General features: G+C 44.9%; 1 protein-coding gene across 1 annotated transcript in view; it reads left to right on the top strand.

Annotated features, from left to right (window-relative positions):
* Window positions 1-6,024: 6,024 nt before the first annotated feature.
* Window positions 6,025-24,998, top strand: part of TDRD3 (tudor domain containing 3) — a 271,283-nt gene continuing 252,309 nt past the window's right edge. Inside the window, exon 1 of the mRNA XM_066581368.1 lies at window positions 6,025-6,199. Coding sequence (XP_066437465.1) covers window positions 6,156-6,199 — 44 coding nt within the window. The 5' untranslated portion in view covers window positions 6,025-6,155. The remainder of the gene's footprint in view (window positions 6,200-24,998) is intronic.

Below are 24,998 nucleotides of genomic sequence, written 5' to 3'. Positions count from 1 at the left end.
TTCGGTCATAAAAAGAAAAATTCTCTACTTAACAATTTCTTCCCAAGCAGTCTTCTTACCAGATCTTCACCTCACTGATCTTCTCCTGGCTCCTCCAGTCCCCCCCCCCCCACCCCGTCACCTCACCTCCACCCCGTCAGATCCTCTTCTTCCTGTGATTTAGCGTACATTGCTGGCACTATCTGGTATGAGGATGGGGAAAACCTAGTAGTTAGAAGAGAGTTTGCAGGAGGATGGTAAAGAATTATTGAGTAAAATCCTATTAATCATGGTGTCTCAAAGAAGCAAGTGTTCAATGGTAAAGAAGCAATCTGTAGGAATCAGAGACTCTCATTGTGGGCAGGTTAGGTACTAGGCTGGAAGTTGTCAAGGGACCCTGAGAACGTGGCTGTGGGGATGCTTGTTGGAGTTGCAAGCTTTCAAAGCAGTGACTGGCTGCTTCAGGAAAGAGGACAGTGTGAACTTTATGTCCTCTTCAAGGTGCTCAGTGTGGCACGACCTCACAAAAGCATTCTAATCCTGTGTAGGTGTTGTCCACCTCAAGCCATAAAGTATAGGGTGTCAAATCAGTTAAGCATATGTTAGATTTAGTTAATTGGGTAATACTTATGATTAGTATACCGCTGAATATGAGGGAAAGTAAAGTATATTTTTAGGTAATTAGTAATTTCCATGAGTGGATTTATATAATGCTCAAGGTTAATTGTTAAATCGTGTGCAGTCACTAGGTGGTAGCATAGTCTATGTGCCGTTTGCTGAATATTTTAATGGGAAGACTCCTTTGCATAAAAATTAGGACTCAAGTCCCTTAAATATTGTAGAAAAAAATATAAATTTTAATTTGATTTAGTCCCCTTCTGAAAGCAAGAGAAAAAATTAGAGCACAGCTCTAGAGGTTTAGCAAAGTGGAGGAGAGTAAACCATTTTTCCACTGTGTTGCCACTCGCCATGTGAGGTCCAATGATGTAATGAATAGTAATATGTGAGGTTCAGCAGGATCTTATAGTTCCTCAAGTTGTTAATACAGTCATAGTCACAATAATGGGGGATAAGATATCCCTGTTACTTGCCCAAAATGGCATCCAGCCCACCTTCCCATAAAATCTCCAACCAAACTCGTGCAACAGCCTCAATGAAAGAAAAGGGACAGCTTCACAGGAGGAAAAGTTGTCCCCTTGATGTCTTGAAGCTACTGCAGGAAGACAGTAACATCCACAGCCACATGTGCAGACCACCACAGTATAGCTCACAATGACGGTTAGTGCCAAGCAGTGCAGTGCGCTGCGGATGTAATGTGCAGGAGAGCGCTGCTGGAGAATTCAGCCACCCGCTGCCCGGCTATTCAAGATGGTGTCTGCCTGCTTCCTTGCAGACAGCGCAAACAAGAGGAAGCGTGCATACCACAGAGGTAGCTTGGGCAGTGGAGGGGGGGGGGGGGGGGGGGGGGGAGAGACTTGCAGCTCCATGTCTCAGTTCTGTGTCCCAACGTCAGGGAGAGCAGGTCCAAGGAAGCAGCAGAGTAGAAGCTGTAGACTCACTAGCAGTCAGATCATGTTAGGCAGTGGCTCCGGAATCTTGCCACATATTAGGCTGCAGAAGAAGAGCTCTGCCATCACCAGTCAAATCCCTGGACATCCGCTCAAACCACTTCCTGGGGACCAAGTATGTTTAGAAGAACACCAAGGAGTACAAGTTATTTAGCCATGATAGCTGGTAAGTTTTGGCCTCTATTAAGAGAGGAGCTTTACAGCTACTGAGTTTATTACTTTTATATAGTTTGGGGCATGGGAGTGCTCAAAAAGTAATGAGTTGGAAAACCCCTTTAAGTATCGAACAAGCTTCTGTGCCTGAGAAAACAATGAAGGGGTTTTGGCAAATTTTGGTATTAAAGGTGAGAAACCCGGTAGAAGGCCTGTCTGCGTCTCCTTGCCTGCAAATGTGAAAGCCATCCAGGACAAGATCATGGAAGACCCTGGAATATCAGCCAAAAGTATTGCTTCATATCTGGGGATATCACAGGAGAGAGTTGGTGCCATTATCCACAACGATTTGGGAGTGGGAAAGTTTACAGCCAAGTGGATCCCGAAAGGTTTGACAAGCGAACAGAAGAGGAGACGTGTGGAGACATCAGTGGCTGTTTTGGAGTATTTAGGAAGAAATTAGTCCGTTTTCTGGACAAACTGGTGATGAGACTTGGATCTACTGTTATGATCCAGAGACTAAGGAACTGTCTAAGGAATTGAGGTGCAGTGGTTCCCCCAGGCCAAAAAAGGTCTGTGTGTAAAAGGTCAGCATAGAAGCAAATGGCAACCATTCTTTGGGATAAGATGGGAGTTCTGCTCGTGGACTGCCTCCCAAAGTGTTCAACTATCAATGCATCATATTACTGTTCATTTTTGACAAAGCTGAGGCAAAATATTTAGTAAAAACATTGAGGAAAGCTCTCCAAAGGTGTCATCCTGTTGCATGACAATGCCCCGTGCACGCTGCAGGTGCCAGTATTGCAAAAATGACCTCCTTAGGCTTTCAACTGATGGCCCATCCACCCTATTCGCCCAACCTGGCTCCATCTGTTCCCCAATCTAAAAAAAAGGGACAACGGTTTGGGAGTGTTTTGGAGGCAACTAATGCTGCAAATGAGTGGTTTGCCCAGCAGTCAGAAGAATTCAATTTGCATTGACTTAAAAAAGCTGCAATTTTTTTTCTGGGTAAGGCTCAATACTTATCAGCACCCCTTCATAGTTCGGATTTTCTGCAGCAGCAAATCTGCACCAAAATCCGTGTGAAAAAAACGTGTAAATATCTGCAACATTGGTGCAGTTCCTGTGGATCCACAGATTTCACACTCTCAATTGAAGAAGTGAAGTCTGCTGAGGATCTGTGTAAAAATCTGCACAAATAGTGCAGACTTTGATGCGCATTTTGGTGCAGATTTTCAGTTGTGGAAAATCAGCACAATTTCCACTACATGTAACGTACCCTTAAAAATTACCCTCTGGGCCTTGAGCAACAAAGATGGCTGAACCGATTCTCTGACTACGTGATACATTCTGTGCATATGCAGCACCTGACATATGTGGGGAGCTGGAAGGGTATAGTGCTGGCTTGTCACAACTGCACTTACCAAACTCTTTCCTGGAGGGAACACATGCAGCCAAGGCCAGAGTGGTACTGCAGGCCACCGTAGACACCCCTATGATAGGGAATACCAATACACAGGACTATGGGAGTTGTAGTTGTCACGGGTGACGCCACCGTTCCTACACACACCGGAATTACCTCCAGCAGGTAATAAATGTAGGGACGGACAGTCTTTGAGTACCACGGGTCCCTAGGCATAAACTTTTACTTCTTAAACTTGAACAGAGTACACAAGGCAGTTCACTTTAAAAAAAAACGTTACAGTGCAGGCAAATGACTTTCAAAAGCAATAAAGATTACCTCTCTGTGGGGTTCCTGGCTCTGGACAGCTGTGTAGGAAAATCAGACAGAGAGGTAGTACCTCTGCACTGGCCCGGTCCAGAAGAATTACTTACAATTGCTCTCTCACTAATGGGGACTCACTCCATTCACATCCAGAATTCAGACATCACGGGAAATCTCTCCTCCTCTTCCATCTTCATTACAAGGATGCTGAAGGTGCTTCCATGTGGCTCTGTGATAGGTGGCAGTCAAAATGGAACTCACTCAAACCCAGAAGATGGAACTCCTTTTCCGCTCTCAATCACTCCTATTTATACCTTCTCTCATACCACGTGACATGGCAAACGTGATACATTTACATGCAGACTTGGATTTTATTAAAATTAACATCTCAAGCGCTGCTGCTGTGCAATACACACACTGGAAATGACAAGACAGGCTTGCACAGTGCATCTACATAAGACAAACATACATAACATTTATGGAGGGGACCAGGATGATGTGCTGGGCCACTACACATATGTATGCATCAGTAGTTAATGCACCATTTACACGAGCTGATTCTTGTTTGAAGGAGCGCACAAGTCGGTAACATCACCCCTAACTTGTTCATCGTTCAAAATCCTTCAAATCCCTTTCAGTGCTTCATGTCCTACGTTACACACTGGGCGGGGAGTGTTTAAATTAATGAGAAGTCAACAAGCCGACAATGATTTTTATGCTGGCTGAGACTGAATAACGAATGAACAGTACACAACGGCTTACTTTTAGATGTAACGATTATCTCGCACTTTTGGTCGTTATAACGATTTTTCAATGATAATTGGCATGTCTAAATGAGCCTTAAGCCGATACAAGCTGATCCAACTGGCCAGCGGGGCTCACATGGGCAGCATTGGTCACACAAAGCAGGTGTCGTGTCTTAGACTAATGATCTATACTAATACACAGTGTACATCAAGCAGTCAGAGCAGCGCTGCGGCCAGCTTTGTTTGTCCACTGATGTCGCAGTGATTCTCTCAAAGTCGCTGCTATCGGCTGCATTCTCTTAGTGAGACAGACTATGGTATGCAGTATATGGTCTATTGAAACCTGATCCTTTTAATGCTGATTGTGGGGATTGCATCAGTAGGTACAAACTTCTATCTTCTCTAGTCCTGCCTGCAGTGAAACTATTAGTGATGATCTGTCAGTCTGTGCGTAAGTGAGTGGGTTTTTGAGTGACTTACATGCTCCGCCCCTAATCACATGGCAGTGACGTAATCAAATATCCTTCATCCCCAGTGAGGGAGTTACATGCTCCGCCCCTGATCACATAACGGCGACATCATCACAGGTCCTGTATGCACATGGCTGTTGTCTGGCTAGGTGTTTGTTAGTATTCCGTAGCAACTGAGGGGGTTTGTAGTCCGCCCGTAATCTGCACAAGGATGGAAGACCTGTGATGACGTCGCCATCATGTGATAAGGGGTGGATCATGTAACTCCCTCACTGGCGATGAAGGACCTCTGATGATGTCACTGTCATGTGATCAGGGGCCGAGCATGTAATTCATTCACTGGAGATGAACTTCAGCGTCATGTGATCAGGGGTGGAGCATGTGATTATTTACTGGAGATGAGCTTCACCATCATGTCATCAGGGGCGGAGCATTACAGTGAGGTCATCAAAGGTCCTTCATCTCCAGTGCTGTGCTGCTTCTGATCCCTGTTGTATGCGATGAACAATGTATGTAGTAGTGCTGTGTGTGTGACGTGCATGTAGTAGTGCTGTGTGTGTGACGTGCATGTAGCAGTGCTGTGTGTGTGTGTGACGTGCATGTAGCAAAACTGTGTGGCGAATTGCACCACCAGAAACACTGGTACAATAATTTCCTAATAATTACTAGTCTTATTATATTAAGCACTAGGTGATATACCCGTGCGTTGCAGGGTGATTTTATGATTAGCAGTCTTGGAATTTACAAAGTGGGCCACAAAAATGAGGCCAGCACCGCACTCTGATGAAAGCTGGCCAAAAGGAAACCTTTGTTGCCCATAGCAACCAATCACAGCGCAACCTTTATTTTGCCTCAGCAGTATAAGAAATGAAAGCTGAGCTGTGATTGGTTGCTGTTGGCAACAAAAATTACGGGGAAGTCGGCGAGTTTTCAATTTTAATTATGTTGATATTCATCGCATGGTGCTGAAGAACTCTTATGCTAAATTTCACTCAAAATGACCAGAACTGTGGATTTTTATAGTACACAGGCAAGCAGATTGTGCATTTTATATATAAGGTTGGTTTCTTGTAGTGCTTTGTTATATCAGTCATGGTTGCAAACACCCTTGAGGAGAAATTCTACTTGTAACATATAAACACATGGATGAAATAATTATCTGTATATAGATATAAACGTGCATCCCTAGCACTAATAACCTACAAATTACTGGCAGATTACTCCGTTTGCCTTAGCAATCATGGCGCCGCTGGTTTCTAACAACCTTTGTCTCAGTCTGTTACGTCACCGTCTTGGCGCTGATTGGCTGATCGCTGCGAGGTCATCCCGAGCCTATTGGCTGCTTGGTCTCTGTCAACCTTTGTTGTCGCCTTCGTCATAAAGAAGCGCCGAGCGCGGCCAGATGAGGTGTCACCGTCCCCGGACTTCTGTTAGTTAATGAAAAGAGTAATTGACATAGTTTTTGGGGGTCGTTGTGTGTCCGCTGAGACGTGCCCGGGTGTTGTGTCGGAAGATGGCAGAAGTGACGGGTACTACCCTGTGCCAGGAGGACGGCTGGTAAGCTGCGGCCTCACACCGGGGATCCGTGCAGCCATGCTGTGCCGGTGTATATATACGGGGAGGGACACAGCGCCGCCTGTATACGGCAGGGATGTGTACTGGGGGATTGTTCCCGGGGAGGGCACAGAGGGATGGATTCAGTATGGCAGTGCCAGTCCTGCCAGGTTGCCCTTAGTTGGACTTGAAACTGAGACAGACTGGTTGCTATGGATGTTCTGCCTGACAACCACATTGCAGTTGCTAGGCAGTGTATCCCCAGTAACCAGAACTGACAGATGTGACTGGAGAGCGGGCGTTTTATTTCTACACAAACAGTTAAAGTCTTTATGGCTGCCGCCGAACGGAGCAGGAAAACATCATACATGTCTTAGGCCGCCTTCAGGGGAGCGTGATGAAACACAGCCGGGGTGCTGGCGCGCTTCAGGTGACATATGTCCATATGGCAGCAATTTTTCATCCGCATGTATCTTTTTATTTTTATTGGGCAAATACTGATCTTTATTTGCTTAATTAAAACTAATACAAATATGGAGGCAGATGCCCCAAAAATAGATCCTGCTGCGTTACCGAAAAACGGACGTAAAAAATATGACTAGCCCTATGGAGTTACATTAGTCCTGCATTACAGTCTCAACACAGACCAGACACCCCGCCTGAAAGCGGCCTAACTCAGTTCATTTAAGTTTGGAAATAGAATAGGTAATGCTAGGAGAAAGCTGGGACAGGAACGCGACTGTTACCATGTTACCCCGATAATAAGGCCTACACAGATTTTCAGGGGAGGGTGGAGGGCTTGAAATATAACCCTTAGCTTCACTACTTGTAAAACAAATCAATTCTCACCTAGCAGCCGTCGTTCAGGCCCCTAGGCGTTGGGCTGCTGCAGGCTGCTATGTCCTTCTGCACGCCGACAGAGCAATTCTACCTGGTAGCAGGGTGTAAATATCCTGCCTCCAGCAAGCTAATGCTCTGATTGGTTAATCGAGCGCCACGCCAGCCAATGAGAGACGGTTTTCGATTAACCAATCACAGCCATTCAATGATATGCAATGAATGGCTGCGATTTGGTTAATCCTGAGCCCACTCGCATTGGCTGACGCAGCGCTTGAATAACCAATCAGAGCATTAGCTTGCTGGAGGCAGGGTGTTCAAGCCCCACTACCAGGAAGAATTCTGTCAGCGTGCAGGAGAACACGACAGCCTGCAGCAGTGACAGAGACCAGCGTGAGGGACCCCAACGCCGGCTGCTAGGTAAGTATTGTAAGACACTGCGCCTCTTTTCAGGCAAAAATTAACATAAGTCAGTGTCTTATTTTGGGGGAAACATGTTATATGCAGTGGAATTAGGAATAATTGTTATAATTACAGACGTGTCAATGATTTCAAATACACAAAATACTAGGGACAACCAATGTGGAGGTCCCTCGTTGTGTCATTCTCTCTGCTTGCGCAGCGTTCCTCTTCATGGTTATATATATGAGGATGTACCGTGATTTCACGGGACTTAGTGTACCTGAGATTTCAACACGGTCTTTCCCATTTTTCTGTTGCTTTGCTGTTTGCAATCCACTTTCATACAGGGGACATATCGCAAGCCTAGCATTCTGCAGCAGTTGATGTCCTTATTTCCTTGCCTTTACTTCCCATACTGCAGTCCATTGTCTCTGGCCCAATCAGCAGGGAGGCAGTATCTGCCCACCCATCTGGTTTCCCAGGACGATCAGGCATTTAGAGACATTATGGCTAAATTGCTAGTAATCCCACTATGGCCGCCTGCACATGACCAGGTCAGATCGCAGCGGGATGCGACCCGGGCCCTGGTATTGACCTTATACTCACTCGTCTGGCATCTTCTCTATCTGCACTGCGATGTGTCGGCTGGTGCACAAATGCACATGCGCAGTGCAGAGCTGGCGCGTCAGCGATGACGTTTCTGTATGGGCCTCTGCAAGGCTCACGTAGAAATAGGACATGACGCAATTTGTTTACCGAGTGAGTTTTTACACGCATTCATTATCTAATGCAGTCCTATGATAGCGTGCACGGGCATAAATTCTGCGGGAAATCCCACCGTGGAATTTCCGTCCGTGAGCAGGAGACCTATAGTGTGTATGTGTGAGATATATATGTGTGTGCACACCTACACACTGCAACAGCAGGAGATTGTGGAGATTTTTATCACAGTGTCTGCAGATCTGTCAGCCTGCAGCCTCTCAGTGCACAGGAGCTGCTTGTGAAGATAGCCCCTCCCCCTGTTGTTATGCTAATGTATCTGTGTCCTTGTTACTAAGGAAGCTCTGTACCTAAGGGAATGGATTGCAGGTAAAGGGAGACCTCTAGTGGCAGTCACTTCAAACATGATTTACAGAGGTAGAGCAACAAAATGTTTAATGCAAGTATATTACAGAAATGAAGAGACTAACACAAGCTGGTAGAGGAGCAGAAGGTGTCTGAAAAGTTGGTGCCATTTAACCCCTTCCCTCTCCATGACGTATAGGTACGTCATGGAGCGGCGGGGTATGCATGAAGACAGGTTGTGGGGCTACCTCTCTTCACACAGTGCGGGCGTCAGCTGTTTATAACAGCTGACACCCGCGGGCAATATATGTACTGAGAATTAGCTTATGGGGACGAACGGTCGCCAGTGTGGTAGAGCCGGCCCGTTGGGACGATCAATGTCTCCCTGTTACTGCTGGAAGATGTATCACTGATCAGTGAGCGTTTTTATGTTCAGTCACTTGTTTGTTTGCTGTCATTGGTCCCTTTACACTATCCGATTGTTTGGGCCCAATAACTGGCCCGTGTAAAAGCCCCATTACTATAGTTGATAGTTTATGGCGTATGATGAGAACTTGTTCTTCCTCTTTACAAGTCACTGGTCAGACCACACATGGTATATTGGGGACAGTTTTGGACACTGGTACTCAGAAAGGACATATCAGAGCTTGAGTGGGTACAAAGGTGGGCAACTAAAGCAATAGATAGAATGGGCGGACTACAATACCCAGAGAGGTTATCAAAATTGTGGTTATTTAGTTAAAAGTAAGACTGCTGAAGGGCGAGCTAATAACTGATTAGATATACTACACAGAAGTAGAGAGCTATGTATTGTCCCCTATTTGTACCAAGGACTGGGACTGTAACAAGAGGGCATCCTCTGCGTCCAGAGCACATGTTAAACTCAGGGCCCACAGGCTGCATCTGGGCCGCTACATGTGGCCCACAAGTTCTGGAAGCGAGGCACTTACCCCAGAGGATGCAGACAGTGCTTGGCAGAGGGGGCAGCATCAGCGCTGGGACCGGGTGCCATCTTGGGACTCTGAGCTCCGGCATACGTCTCCACTGCACTGTGCTCAGCAGCTCTCAGGTGGTGGCCCAGCTCCTACAGCCCTACCAGGCACCATAGCCACCCGACAAGGTAGGAAGCTCAGATTTAAAGAGGTGGAAGGGGCTGCTATCATCTAACCTGGTCCTGATAGACATCTTGGCACGTCATAACCTCTCCAGTGGGACAATTTGGACTACTTTATCAGCAACCATAAAAAAAAACCATGCACCTACCATAGAAAGGTGCTGGGACACTTTTATTTGGTGCATAACAGATCTGGTGTAGCTCCTGCCCGTTGACACCTTGTCTCTGTTTTTGTATGGAGGCTAGTGTCTTATCTAAGATACTGTTCACATCCAGATTATTATGTATAGTTTGTACCCCAGAAAGTTCTGCATTAGTCAGTCGAACGTGAAGAGTGAGCTATATATGTCAGTGTATCGCAAGAAAAAACAAAAGTATGACATGGCATAGTAGAATAGCTGTTCATCCTGTGGAGTCCTGTTTAAAAATGTACACATTAAATGTATGCTTTTTTTTTTTAAGGACATAGCCTATTATGGCCATAAGAATGCAACATGTTTCAAAAGCCATAGTGTCTTCCATCTACATTGTCATATCAGGGCTTTTTTTGCATGTCGAATTTTAGTTTTTTTGGGGGGTACATATAATGTAAAACTATATATATATATTTTTTTTTTAGGCGGACAGGGAGAGAAAACATTGATTCTGCAATTGTTTTTTAGGGGGTTTTAATAATGTTAATCACACAGCATAAATTGCATGTTCCTTTGTTTTTCTGTCTGTTGCTTTGATTACGTCGATACCAAAATTATGCATAGTTTTTTCGCAGAATTTTATTGTGTTTTTTTGAGAGATAAAATTAAGATAAGCATTTAACCCTTTTCAATCCACTGTCTGACGTCTAAAGACATTATGATTTAAGGCTGTACAGCTCCGATGTTGGAAGATGTCCATCGGGATTCTCTTACTGTATATTGCCAGCCTCTCTGTTGTCGGAGCCTATCCAATGTGTCACCTCATGCAGATAGTGCCGTTCTATAACAGTAGAAAAGCCCCCTAGGAAAACCAGGATACAAATTGGATTGGAAAGGGTTAAGCTCCACTTTATTTTTTCTTCTACAGTTTTTGCCATGCAGGATATACAGCATTTTCAATTTATTGCACATGTCATTATGGATACAGTGATACTAAATACGTGTGTTTTTACATACTTTCCCATAAAAAAAAATAAAAAAAAAAAAAATTTTTTTTGTTACAATTTTTTTTCCCTTTACATTTTTTATGTTCCTCCTGTAGGGGATTTGAACCAGAATAGCCTTGGTAAAGTATTATCACTTACAACAGCGATCACAGGCCATGGCTTGTCAGTAGCAGCCGGTTCCCACTGCGAGGTGGCATAGGCTCACTTTTGATCCCCTGTCATCCACAAGACGTGGGGTTACGGTCTGTTAGCGCTGCGGAATATGTTGGCACTATATAAATAAAGATTATTATTATTATTACGTTATGAACCATGTGTGCAGGATGTAAATTTCCATCCTGTGGCATTAGGGAGTTAAACATGGTAGCCTAAGGGAGACAGATTCATGGGACAGGCAGAGTCTGCCAAAGCAAGAGTTCCTACTAGTTAGTGAGCCTTCACTCTGGCTCATATAGGAGAGATGGACAAAAATACGGAAGTGGCTACGCTGTAGTCTGCTTCTTTTTCATCACCACCCTACGCAATGATCATCTGTTTCTGTCACTCAATGCATTTTCGTTCACGCTGGTGTTTGTCGACTGTGGTTTGTCCCGTTTTAGTGTATGCGGTCATAGTCTTGGATGCTATGCGACCGTGTTGGAATTCCGTCAGCTCTGCCATGATTCCCTCACAACTGCGCAGAACGCTGTCTTAAAGACAAATGACGTTTCCCACGTTTTGGCGCTGTTATACAGATCGTTGCATCATGCAACAACTACAGCACCGCCTGCTAACTGCGCTGCAGTACGCCTGTATGGATCCCGGACCATTAGCAGGGAGGGATCTGCTTGGGATATTAATCATTACCTCTGATGTAGTTAAAACACACTGGTAGTACTGTGAAATATTTTTTTATAATCCCATGTAATTTAAGGCATGCGTTTCGTACAGTGTTTCCATATTTGTATCCACCTCCTTTAGTAGGGCATATAGCTGCCAATGCCTTTAAACCCTAATGACCACCTATACTTTTTTTTGGGTATTAGTGTATCTTCACGCCACAAGTCCTGCTGGAGTCAAGATTGACAGGGGGGTGACGCCGCCTTGTCCCTGATTGGCTGTTAATGTGGCAAGGCTGTAGGTCCTGGAAGGACAGACAAACGCCGTTGCCCCCGGAGTTGAGAATACAATGAGGAGAAACAGCGCTGAAGCACCTTCTGCAGTGCAGAAGCGCTTCTGGGCCGCTATCATGTTAAGTAGTCTGCCGCAGCTGGGGGTCCGACGCGCACTGCAGCTGCACAGCATGGATGGCAGTGCGGCGCGGAACAGCAGCCGGCTGTGAGCTGTGTGCCGCCCAACGGCACTGAGCTACGTTGCGTGTGGCAGCTGTCAGCTCCGTGCAAGCCGTCGGCTGTGAGCTCAGTGCTGCCGGACCCCACGTACCCCGCTGACAGCTGTTTCACTGGCCTAACACTGTAAGTTCCCTTTCGCATCCATGCTGACCAGGTGCCGCAAAGCTTGTGACTGTAGCCATCCTGTCCTTGTGTTCTTTCTCTGCACATCTTAGACCTCATGCACACGGGTGGATTTTTGCTGCAGAATCCAGGGTGGGCGTCCACCTGCGGGTTCCATAGCATGCTATGGAAAAGGGATTCTTCCTGCACACGAGCGGAAACTAATTGCAGTTTTCGCTTGTATTCAGCGGGAAAAACAGGAGTTTAAAAAAAAATAAAAAATCTGTACTGCGCATGTCTGATGGTGAGCCGTGCGATCCATCCACAGTACAGAGAAGTAGGAGAATGACAAGTACGCAGTGTCGCGGGCCGGGTTCTGTGCCGGATTCCACTGCCAGATTCCGGACGTGTTGTGTACGTGAGGCCTTAGGTCAGCTGCACACAGGCATGTTTGCGTTGTGGAATCCGGAGCGAGCGTCTGCCTCTGGATTCCGCAGCAATTACCACCCATAACATGCTATGGAAAACGCTTTTCCCTGCACATGAGCAGAAATCCAATTACAAATTTTTTTCCCCGCTCATGAAGGAAAACTCGGAGCCAGCTCTATTTTTAAGCAGATTCCGGAGGGACGGCTTCTATTTGAAGCTGTCCGACTCATGGCCCTTCCGCAATGACATTACGGAAAGATTGCGGGTACCTGCGTCATCACCTAGTGATGGCGCAGGAAAATCAGGGATTTAAAAAGAAAAGGAAAGAAAAAACTAAACTGTACTGTGCATGTCTGACGGCTCGCTGTGTGGAACATCCGCGGTACAGAAAAGAAGAAAAGACAGGTACGCGCGGATGCTGGCTGGGCACAGGGTCGGATTCTCCTGCGGGCTCCCGGGCACAGGGTCGGATTCTCCTGCGGGCTCCCGGGCACAGGGTCGGATTCTCCTGCGGGCTCCCGGGCACAGGGTCGGATTCTCCTGCGGGCTCCCGGGCACAGGGTCGGATTCTCCTGCGGGCTCCCGGGCACAGGGTCGGATTCTCCTGCGGGCTCCCGGGCACAGGGTCGGATTCTGCTGCGGGCTCCCGGGCACAGGGTCGGATTCGTATGCAGCCGGCCTTAATGCTGTGCCTTCCTCATCTGCTTTCCTAACGATTTTCACACAGATTGGTTTTGATTTTTTTCCAACAGAAGTAAGAAGATGTGACTTTCTGGATCCGACAGACACAATTGCCACAAGTGAATTTCCTGCTGTTCTCATCAGGCCCAACAAGAACATTAGACCCGCCATGTCTGTGACATCAGATGGCATTAGATTTTTTTCCTCTTCTTCCTTCCTTGGTATAATTTCTGCCTCTTTGCCTTTTCTTGGACCCATATTTACCTATAATATTGTAAAAGAAGATGTAGCATAAGCTGCAGTGGGAACACAGTTGGTGACAAAGTAGTCACATCTGAGACAGAAATGATTTATTGCCATGGCAACACTCTCTCAATATCAAGAACAATGTAAATTGCTCACCGGAACATGAAATCAGAGGAATATTCTTTACAAGGCAGAGGTCGGCCTTCTTGTTCTGTAAAACCAAAAAACAATTCTGAAAATGTCATAGATGTGAGAAGCAGTTGGCAAAACAGCTCGCTGGTGGCAGCCATATTGTTATTGTTGATACTTGCCAGGTCTGACGTGAGCCCGTTCCCAACTTTATGGCTGCCAACTTTTTGCTCTTCATGCTCTTCACATATAATGCTAAAAAAATGCAAGCTTCATGACAGGCTGTTCCTAATAGTTGTGATTTTCTTGCCGCTTCTGGCAAACACACGGCTGGGAGTTGAAGTGTAGCAGACGGTGATATCTTGAGTGCATCGTGCAGGATCCTGACACATTATGCTTACAAAAAGTTTTTGACATTGGTGTCCACGTTACTGTGGAATGAGCCGGTTTGTATGTTTGTCTCGAGGCCGCCTTCACACGGGCGGGTCGGACCTCGCATGCAGGATTCTCGCAACGGAGTTCAACCTGGTGCCCGTCCCGTGACGCCTGCGTACCTGTCCGGCAGCTTCTGTACAGCGCTGCGCATGTGCTGGGCGGCGTTCTGCAGTGACGTGTATCCCACGATACTTCCACAGTGCCGCGGATGGACGGCTACAATTGGGAGAGGAGGAAGTGGGCTAACACAATGGATGTCTCAATCCTGAGCACGGAGATACTTGGAGTACCACAAGGCCACGCATAACGTTTTTGAAAATGATATCCAGCTCCAAGGATATACTGTTAGCTCTCCGGCTTTATTGAATATGTATTTAGAATGAATAGAAATGCCATATGTTAGATGAATGAATTGTGCAATGATTAACCCCTTACACACACAGATACGGCTACATAAGGGTGCATTCCCACGGGCGAGCGCGATATCTGTCTGAGAAACACGGATCGATATCCTACTTGTAAAGTTATAATTTTGGATGCAAGCACGATCCCATTGGAAATAATGGGCAATTCCTTATGAGGAATCGTTCTAAAATAGGGCTTAGGCCGCTGCATACGATCGGATTATTGCTGCGGAATCTGCTGTCGGCGTCTGCACTGAGAATCCGCAGCGAATATCTTTCAAAGCATGCTATGTAAACTCGCTCTTTCCTTCACACTCATGAAAACAAATTGCGATTTCCACGAGCGGAGAAAAAAATTGCAGCGTGCACACTATTGCTGCTGACTCCGCACATTGAAGTCAATAGAAGCTGTCCGACCCGCAGTCCGTTCGCAATTGTCATTGTAGACGGCCACATCGTATGCGGTGGACTTCTTCCTTGTTCACCAGGTACAGCGCCTTATTTTTCATAGCGGCCGTTCCTTACAATGCTCATCAGTGCAGTTATAGGGAAAGTGAAGCATTACATGGAGGCCAGAATGTCCGATTTCTAGAGGGTGATCCGGACTGTGTCTTTAGTGGACGTCTGCACCGCGGATCTGCAGCAAATACCGCCAATAGCATTCCATAGGAAATCAATTCTGCCTGCACACTTGCGGAAACCAATTGTAGTTTCCGCAAGTGGAGGAAAAATCACAGCATGCTCCATTTTTACGTGGACTCCGCACCGACTGCTTCCATAAATGTCAATGGAAGGCGTCCGATCTGCGGCCCATCTGCAATCCCATTGTGGAAAGACAGCAAACTCTGCGCCATCGCTAGGCGGGAGAATCGGGAGTTAAAAAAAATATTAAAAATTAAAAATCTGTACTGCGCAAGTCTGACGGCTCGCGGACCATCCGCATCACAGATGAGAAATGAAAGCTACAGGTATGTGCGAACACCGCTGCTCCCAGGGTTGAACTCTGCTGCGGGATTCCGCCGTGTGCCGGCGGCCCTAGGCCAGTGGTTGTGTTTATATCAGTTATAATAATTAAGACCTTTTGTAATCCCTCTTGGAATTTATGCTTTTTTTTTTTTTTTTTTTTAATGGAACTCTTAAGTAGATGAATGTTTGTTTTTTAAAAAATCCTAATCTGTTTTATTGCGGCAAGCCTCTAGTCCTTGTATCTTAGTCTTCTGCTTTGTGCAGCACTTCATGTTCTATTCGCTCCATTCACCATCTTTCAATATGCTTTCTCGGCTATTAAGGCGACGCTCCTACTCTTCAGATGTCTTGACAGTTCATTTTGCCTTCCTTGTCCTTTTGATTTTGCTATCAGACTTTCCACCTTTAAGATATTGTTCCCTCTATCTTGTCACTCACTCTTCTCCCACGTGGCCCTGTTTTAAATATAGCAAACCCCATTGTATACCCCTGGCTTGTAAAAGCCGTGCGGGGCCCAGGCAATTGTTTACTGTATCTTGTGGGCTATTGTACGGCAAGCCTGCAGAAGGGACTTGAAAATAGCATCTTAACACTCCATAAAATACATGGCTTTGAGGAGAGAGAATGCTGCAGAGAGCAATTGGAAGACCGGGAATGGAAATAATTGTCAATGTCACAGAGACCTGGTTTGCATAGCTGTTAACAGCACAGAACAGCAAGACTTTCTGGGACCATTCAATTATCAATTCCCTCTTTTCAGATTCGCATCACTTTCTGCACTCGTGTTAAGCATTTGAACAAATGTACATGCGGCGTGAATAAAACAGCAGGGCCGTCTCCTTCTGAAGGCATCAGAGCTGTAATCCTTGTGGAGAGCGACACTGGGACAGAGAATGCCTCCTCTCCCAGCGTTAGCAATGAGCCTCGAACGCAGACCTTTATACTCCGCGCTTTTGAGCTGTAAGAAAAGGAAACATTAATTCAGGGACGGTCAGGGGTGCCATACATTCTGCTTCTAGTTAATGGAATTTCTCTGGAATTAGTTAAGAACTCTTTTCGCTCTGACAGGTTTATTTCGTTTGGTTATAGATTGTTGTAGGGGCCGTACATAAAACAATGTTTATGGGACCGGTTGGAGGTATTGTTAAGGTGGCCATACGCTGTAGGATCCAAGGCTTAAACTATCTATGCCCGGGCCGATAGGAGCCAGAAAAAACTATTAAAAAAGCAATTATGGGCGCCTATCAGCCCATGAACTCATGGCCCTCGACTGGGTGAGAACGCGCTCAGTAGTCGCCAACCGTTCCGCTTCAGCTCACTGACCAAGATATCAGTGGACGATCCGCGGTATTCCGCACACATTGAAAGAATACAACATTCGCATATCCGATCGGACGATCCGCGGTATTCCGCACACATTGCAAGAATACAATATTCGCATACCCGCTCAAATTGCAGCACGTTCTATTTTTCTGCAGACTCAGCGTGGATGGCTTCCATTGAAGTCAATGGAAGCAGTCCGGCCCGTCTGCAATTAATAGACGACGACTTGGGAGAAACCAATCATTTAAAAAGGAAAAACAAAGCTTTTCGAAAGGTGTGCAATTGGATATGCGAATTATTACGTACATATTTTAGTTTTTGTGTTAATTATTACTTAAAAAAAATAATAATTGGAATACTTAACATGGCACGCTATTCAGCATTCTAAGGGTTTATTGAATTTTATTACTTTTTATCTTGACTAGAAATCCTTCGCCCAGAATTCTCATTTTTCTTAGCAAAGGATTACGGATGTGTGAAGGCAAATTATTTCTTGATAGTTTTCAGTGGAGAAAGGGGTGTTGCGCCTGGTGATGGATCCTATCGCGGTGTGCATCAGGCACGGCTTAGTCACCAATCGGCTTACAGATCTTCAACTCTAATCCCGTAAAGCCTTAACCTGCTTCTATAGAAATTTTAGAATGATTGGGAAGCTTATATTTGTGTGTGAAGTCAGGTGCAAGGTTTGTTAACTCAGTGGTATATGTGGTACATAGAGGAGATTTAGGAAATGGTTTAAAAGGAAAACTGTCTTAGTTGCCCCTAGCAACCAATCGCAGTGCAGCTTTTATTTTGTATTCTGCTCTGGTAAAATGAAAGCTGAGCTGTGATTGGTTGCTAGGGGCAACTAAAACAGTTTAATGAGATTTTCTGAAAGGAAAAAAAAAATCATATTGTCTAATTGTAACTGGTGAGGCCATCTGGTTAACCCCTTAACGGCCGCTCATACACCTTTTTACGGCAACTGTTAAGGAGCCTTATTCTGATGCATGTGCCTTTTCCCCAGAGCTGCACGAGAAGCCTGGCATGGTTCCCTGTCTGTCAGATTACAGCCTAGCAACTTGCTTAAACAGCTGGGACCGAAGAAACCGTCGATCTCTGCTGTTTAACACTTTACATGCCATGGTCATTGCTATTACACATGTAAACGGCTGACGGAAGAAGGGGGCCCCCTCTGTCCCCCATCGTACCCCTGATGGGTTGCTACGGCACCTGGAGGTTTGAATATGGCCCCTGGGTCTGCCAGCTCCAGTGGCCTATGAGACTTCATAGCCTTTATAATACACTGCTATACTGAAGTATAGCAGTGTATTATAAAAATGATAAAAGATGGTGATCTTTAAATCCCCTAGTTGGACAAAAATAAGTGCAAGCTCACACAAGCATAATTTAATATCGTATTACGCATGCATAATATGTTGTGAATGGAGTCAATATATGCATAAAAAATAACGCAGTATGTTCTATTTTACCACGTATTACACGCAATAGAGTCATATTGATCTCTATGGGGGCGTAATAAACACTGCACATACACTGTGCAATGTTTATACGCAACGTTGCTGAGTGACAGAGTGGAGAAAAAAAATAGAAGAAACTGTCAAACTGCACATGACAGTGTGTGAGCCCAACCTTGGTTAAAAAATGTATTTAAAAAAAAAATAGTATCACAGAAAGGGAAATATAAAAACAAACAATCACTGGAAATGGCCATATACTTACTGATATAGGAGGGCAAACATGCGCCAAACTCAGCATGCAGGCAGCCATATGCCAAATGAGGGAGCCAATTATACCTGTGGAGGACACCGATGAGACAGCCACTCGCACAACCTCCTATATAGAGGGGGGTGGCTGCTTGGTGTATACTCCCACACAGAGTGGATACAGAGTGGCAGACCTTCTGATACATGTAGTGCACCTTGCAAACAAGCAACCTATTAATGATGCCATATTAGTTCGACGGACTGCCCTCCACCTTAAAAAGTGAAGCACATTGGTACTGTCCCCCTGGGCTCCCCCGGTGTTTAAAGCCGCACTGCATGTTAATAATTCATAATAAATGCGAGGTATTAGTTGGATTTTGGCCAAAACACTTGAGCTCACAAGCCAATCGTCAAGGCTCCTCGCGTTTTGTGAGTCCCTACACTAATTTGGCAGAATTAGAAAGATAATATATAAAAACCGTCACTGTACTATGTATTGAAAATAACCTTCATAAATCCGGTATCGCTTCTTTAGTAATTGACCACAGAAAAGCGTTAGTCCGTTATATTGCTTAGAACCATGCGGGTTACATGTGTTCAGCACTGTCCAATATTTTACATTAATTATATTTTTCACTAAGTGAAGCCAGAAAAATATTCCAATTTTTCTCTTTTTTTTTTTTTTTCTTCAAAATTCTGTTGTCTGGGCATGACTATGGGGGCTGCTATATTGCCTGAGCTGAAGATAACAGCATTTAGAGTGATGCTTTACAGCGGCCTCATACGCCATAGACGCAGTGGACAGGAGGGTACCCATTGACTTCTATAGGGGGGGGTTCTGTGCATCCTCTGTGACCTGTTCATGTAACCGTACTAGTAGGGTGCACAGGTACGCACGGCGCGGGACTCCCGGACTCTCACCCATGCCAGTGTTCCTTCCTGGAGGTAGCCCCAAAGGTGGACAGGTCCAGGCCTCGAACACTGACCCTACGCTGCCTAGTGGCAGGACAGGAAGGAACCGCCATACCTATGCAGATGACAACTTACTAGTACCGACAGGCTAGGCCAATAGAATAAACAACACGACAGGAAAACCACAGAACACAAGCAGAGCTGGAGCAAGACAAGGTAACGTTCACTGGAGCAGGACTGAAGTCGGACACATGGGGAATGGAACCAATAACTGGCAACTGCTAGCAGTTGCCAGTCTATATTCAGGAGTCTCGTCCCCTTTGGCGGAGACCAATCAAGCCGGCGTGCGCACGGCCACGTGCCCGCACCCCGGAGCACGGCGCCGCCGCTCGCCGACCCGGACGTGGGCGCAACACCATCCCAGAAAGATGCGGCGAACCGTGCCACTGCCATCCGTGGTCCCTGCCCGGCATCATGGTAACAGTTCAGAGGTCATGCAGGAGGGCAGGTGAGCTGCATCCTGTGTTCTCTCTACATAGGTATTACCTTTTATTGTAATCCTGCCTGTGATTGATAAGATGACTTCTGAAAACATTTCTATATAGAACAGGAAGTGCCAGACTATTATTAGGCCTACTAGTCAATGTGAAAACTGTGGGATTTTTTTATGTTAAATAAATCATTCATTTTTTTAAATTCACTATAAAAATTAATTTATACAGTAGGTCATTTTCTGATGACACATTCCATTTAAATATATCTTTTTTGGGGAAAGCTGAGTGACAAAAAAAGGCAATTATTTAATTTCTAACCTATTACCTTCAGCACATACTTTCTGATCTCCGGCTAGTGGCTGAAGCTGCACCTCACGGACTTCCTGCTCGGCTACCTCCTTCATTCTCTTTGCATTAATATTTGTAATGCTGAGAGCTCCAGGTAACTTTATTTCCTTTTTTTTAAATGTTGAAGGATGCAGCTAAAATGAAGCAAAGAGATCTCCATAGTTCTTGTGTTATGTGCACTGGGTGGGCAGGGAAGGACGTCTTTGAGATCACCTGTCAGCCAATCACAGCAGATCAGGAAGTGATGTTGAAGAAGGGGACGTTATTTTACTAAACTCTCCTGTTAAACCCAATAATATGCAGTTGTTTTGTTTTTGCCTGGAGTATGAAGGACCTATAGTGTCCAGAATAACTTGTTCAGGAGTTTAGGACAAACTATGTTGCCATCGTGATTTCTTAGAAATGAATATAATAAGAAAATAAAATGAGAAAAGGGCTTTAAAATTTTCAACTGCTATTAAAGGTTTCTCTTACTCCCATGAAAGCACCAGTGGGAGACCACCTCCCACCCAGACAGGAAACGGGAACCTCCCAGATCTCTTTAAAGGCGGGCACACCCTTCACCAGTCCAGACTGGTTGGAGGAGGCTGCTGTTTGGCTGCCTCTACTCTTTTTTAAGGATTCATCCAGATCTTTAAAGGTCTTGGACTACAGGGCCTCACTCCCAAACTCTATGGCACGAGAGGTTACTTGTCACGGCCCCATGGCTTTGCCTTAGGCTTCTGGGTCTGCATAAGGTCTTTTATGGCTCTGCTCACGACCTCCTAGCCTATTATGGCTTTGCCTAGAACATTATAACCCTTTACCTATTGTCTGTAGTCTTTGGGCTTTGTCTACACCCTTTTGGTATTCGGAGTGATATAGCTTCACCCCCTTTCTCAAGTACATAATGGGGTACATAGCCAGTGGTGTCTTTATTATGTTTGTATATCAGTGGGCATGTATTTGTGATTGCCCATTATTGTGGACGATTTGACGCAAATTTCAGGTGCATAGAGAAAGCATTTGCCGATGCCCTGCGTCTGGGTTTGGTAAACATTCAGTGGAGTCCATGTTTTGCGTTCCACACAACGGTGCACACACTATTGTGAAAAAAAACTCATTTTGGAACGCAAAATGTGAGTTGCAACATAAGTCAGGGGTTATTTGAACACCTAGATTATCATATATAGTGTATTTATATTTCTTACATTAAATCTAATTAAAACGGCCACTGGTATTACAACTGTACAAATATAGACCAAGGGAAACACAAAATCAATAGATAAGAAAACATTCTAAAAACCAAGAGAACATATGGTCTTTACAGATTAAATATGAAATTGTACTCCAGAGTAAAACCGTAATAGTATTCGTAGGGATGGGCATCGTATCGCCCCAAACATCTATGCCACACAGACAAAATATAAAGGATATATGTGGTGACAAGGACCGAGAGTAATTAGGGCATCCCAGAGGAAAGAAGTTGTGCCCAGAATATGGGGGGCGGTGGTGGGAGAATGCCCTTCAAACAGGCTCCAACAGTTAGGCCTCATGTCCACGGGCATAATTGAATTTCGGAATCCTCGTGTGTCACCCGCATGTGCGATCCTCAGTTAAGTCAACCCATAGACAATCATTGGGCATCTGCAGGTAATTAAATGCGTCCGAATGTCTTTTTTTTTTTTTTTTAAGATTTTTGGTTCACACGTGCATTAAAAAAAATCGTAGCCTTCTCCATTTTCTGCGGATTCCCACATGGACTGCTTTTATTGAAGTCAATGGAAACTGTCAGATCCACGGGACACCCTCAGCTGACACTGTGGACGTGCCGCGAATCTGTGGGGAACCCGGGGATTAAAAAATAAATAAAGGCCATGCACTTGGAGCGCCGTCCGGCGTGCCTGCACGCATCTGCCATGCAGGAGAAAAAAGATCCAGCTGGGACGGGGAAGACCCGCACCGCATCCGCACAGGTAAGAAATTCTCCATGGCTGTGGGCATGGGTGGACAGGACAGGATTCCGCACTTGGAATCCCCGCATTCTGTGGACATGAGGACTTACTTGGATGCTGAATAAAGGAAGTACCGTATTAAAATGATCAAATATATATATATATTTTATTAAAAGTGTGCCATGGTTAGAGAATCTTTAGGGAATGAAATAAAAGAAGTATCCTATAGAACGAGAGAAACATTTACTGCCTTTTACTATGGAATACGTCAATTCCACCCTAGATGAGAACTAGCTATTTAGTTGTTTTACTTTAAAATGGAAGAAAGTTAAGAGAAGGAGCTCCATGGGGAAATGTTGCAGTTTAAACTGATTAATGCTCTTTTAACAAATTTGGATCAGTATAAGCTTTTGCAATTATTATTAAAAGGGCATTGACTTTTTTTTCTCTTGCTTCTTGTTGAAGAAAAAAAGAGATAGTGAAATAAACCTTAATCTCTAATTAGTGGTGCAGACAACATTGACATGAAGTCTTGCAGATTAATTAAAAACTGCTTGGTCAATTTTATTTAATTTGTATTATTACCTGCATCAATCACACGGCTCATTTGTACAGCATTATGTACTTAACTGCCCCCTGGCAAAGCGCTTAAGGACATCATATTCTAATCCAACCTGTTTGCTAAATTATGATTTAGTTTCTTCTAAAGTGTAGAATGGTTTCTCTTTGTGTTTGTAGATGTCACTTCTTGTTTTGGCAGTTACCATGTTGCATAGAAAAGCTAACTCTTACTACAACTCATACACCTGTGAATGATGAATGATGGCTGAAAGGTGATGTACTAGACTATAAAAGGTGTAATGCCTTCTTCACTTAAACTCCCATAATATAGAACTAAGAACAGCAAATACGAGGTGTTTGAGAGCGCCACACTTGTCACAAGTAGAGATATAAAGCTCTTACCCATATAGTAAGGAAAGCTTCAAAAAGAAAAGCAGCAGACGTCAACATTGCCAAAATCTCCTTTTATGCAGGCTTGAATCTTAAGGTTCCCATAGACTTTTGATAGTTCTTTCTCCTGACATACAAATAAGTGTTCCTGTGCTGTGAGCAGCCAGGGAGGTGCAGGGCAGCCCACCAGGCTGAATTGTATGTGGCATCAGTAGGCTGTAAGTCTGCCATGTGCAGCACACATGTCGGTGGGCCTGGCATCCGTTGTATGCGGTATAATACTAAGCAGCCACTCCTTCGGATGTATGGTAGGTGTTCGAGTTCATCCCTGTGTAATGCCCCTCCATATAGCAATTTGCTGCTCCGCATTCTATTGGGAAGTGGTGTATACCTGACCTTGTGCATCTTTGTATCCATATATCAGCAAGTATGGCCACTGGCAGTGATTTGAGAGCCCCCATAAACCTACAACACCAGGTATCGCTGAAATTGCCACTTTTATATTACTTTTCCGGAAGTGTGTTTGAGGACTTTATACCAGTAACCATGTTTTTGGTTTACCAAGAAAAAGACTTCTTTGTAAGGAAATGTTGCTACTGGTGTAAGGTTTATGGTAGATTAAGGGAGAATAAATTGATAATGCCGACATCCTCTGCATTTCTTTCTTGAAATATCATACTGTTATGAAGTGCTAGAATGACATCTGGTAAAGCTCCTGAATTGTCTGTGTGCACAATGCTAGATGTTACACCTGCACTTTCACCCCCGGAGCAGGATACTGCCACTATAGCTCTGATAATCATGCAGCTGTTTTGTATATGCAAACAGCTGCATTGTTCTCGGAGCTTTCAGCTGGTGTCCCACTGAGAACTGCCAGCGGGATACCAGCTGAAAGAATACTGTCGGCGCCGTCCACCGAGAAAATCAGTGTGCGGCGCTGAAAACGGTTATTGGTGATTTCTAACTTGCTTGATTTCTAAATCGCAGATGCACGAACAGTGCACGACTGCAGTGCGTTTAGACACAATGATTATCGTTCAAAAGGTGGCTTTTGAGCAAATTTTGAGTGATAATCGTTGTGTCTAAATGGGCCTTCTGACTACTATGCTTTCAGGGAGGCCTTTTTCAGCGCTAGCGAGGTGGGATAAACTCCTATGAGCTATTCAGTGCTAGGCAACAGGGACTATGAACCTTTATCTAACAGCAAGCATTGGATTGTAGCCTGGTCTACCAGAGCTAGCAGCCGCAAGGCAGAGACCAAGATATTATCAGCTGACAAACCTCACTATTTCTTTAGGGATCAGCTAACCCTGCCAGCATAAAAGCTGTGCCTGGCTGGTTTACCGGCTGACCAGTGTACGAGGCTGGACATCGGCAGTTTTGCAGCAGCTAGATCTCCTAGTTTAGGACAATACCTGATTTAGCATCTTAGTCTATTGTCTTACAGCCTTACCCGGTGCTCCTTTTTAGCTCCTTTACTGTTTAACTGTTTCCAGCCATTTGGGTTTTCTGTGAAGCATATTGTTGTGCTTTATCATTTTATAACCCACTGGAACAGTTCTTATTGTGCTCCTGATAACTTTGGGATATACTCACTGGTGCACTCCTGACATTTCAGGGAAGTTGTACATGGTTCCTGATGAACTGCACAATTAGGGAATTAGCCAATAATTAAAACACAAAGTAATTTCATCTCTATAGTAGTATTTCCATCAGAGCCATTACCATTGACCTAGTGCTTTTGGCACTGACACTTCATGCACTCATCTGCGCCCATAGGGAATCATTGGACACCCGCAGGTAATTAAATACCTGTGGATGTCATTTTTCCCTGGCGTGCGGGAAAGCACTC

Source organism: Eleutherodactylus coqui, chromosome 1 (genome assembly GCF_035609145.1).
Source record: "Eleutherodactylus coqui strain aEleCoq1 chromosome 1, aEleCoq1.hap1, whole genome shotgun sequence".
NCBI classification, from domain to species: domain Eukaryota; kingdom Metazoa; phylum Chordata; class Amphibia; order Anura; family Eleutherodactylidae; genus Eleutherodactylus; species Eleutherodactylus coqui.
This window is presented reverse-complemented; position numbering and strand designations above follow the sequence as displayed.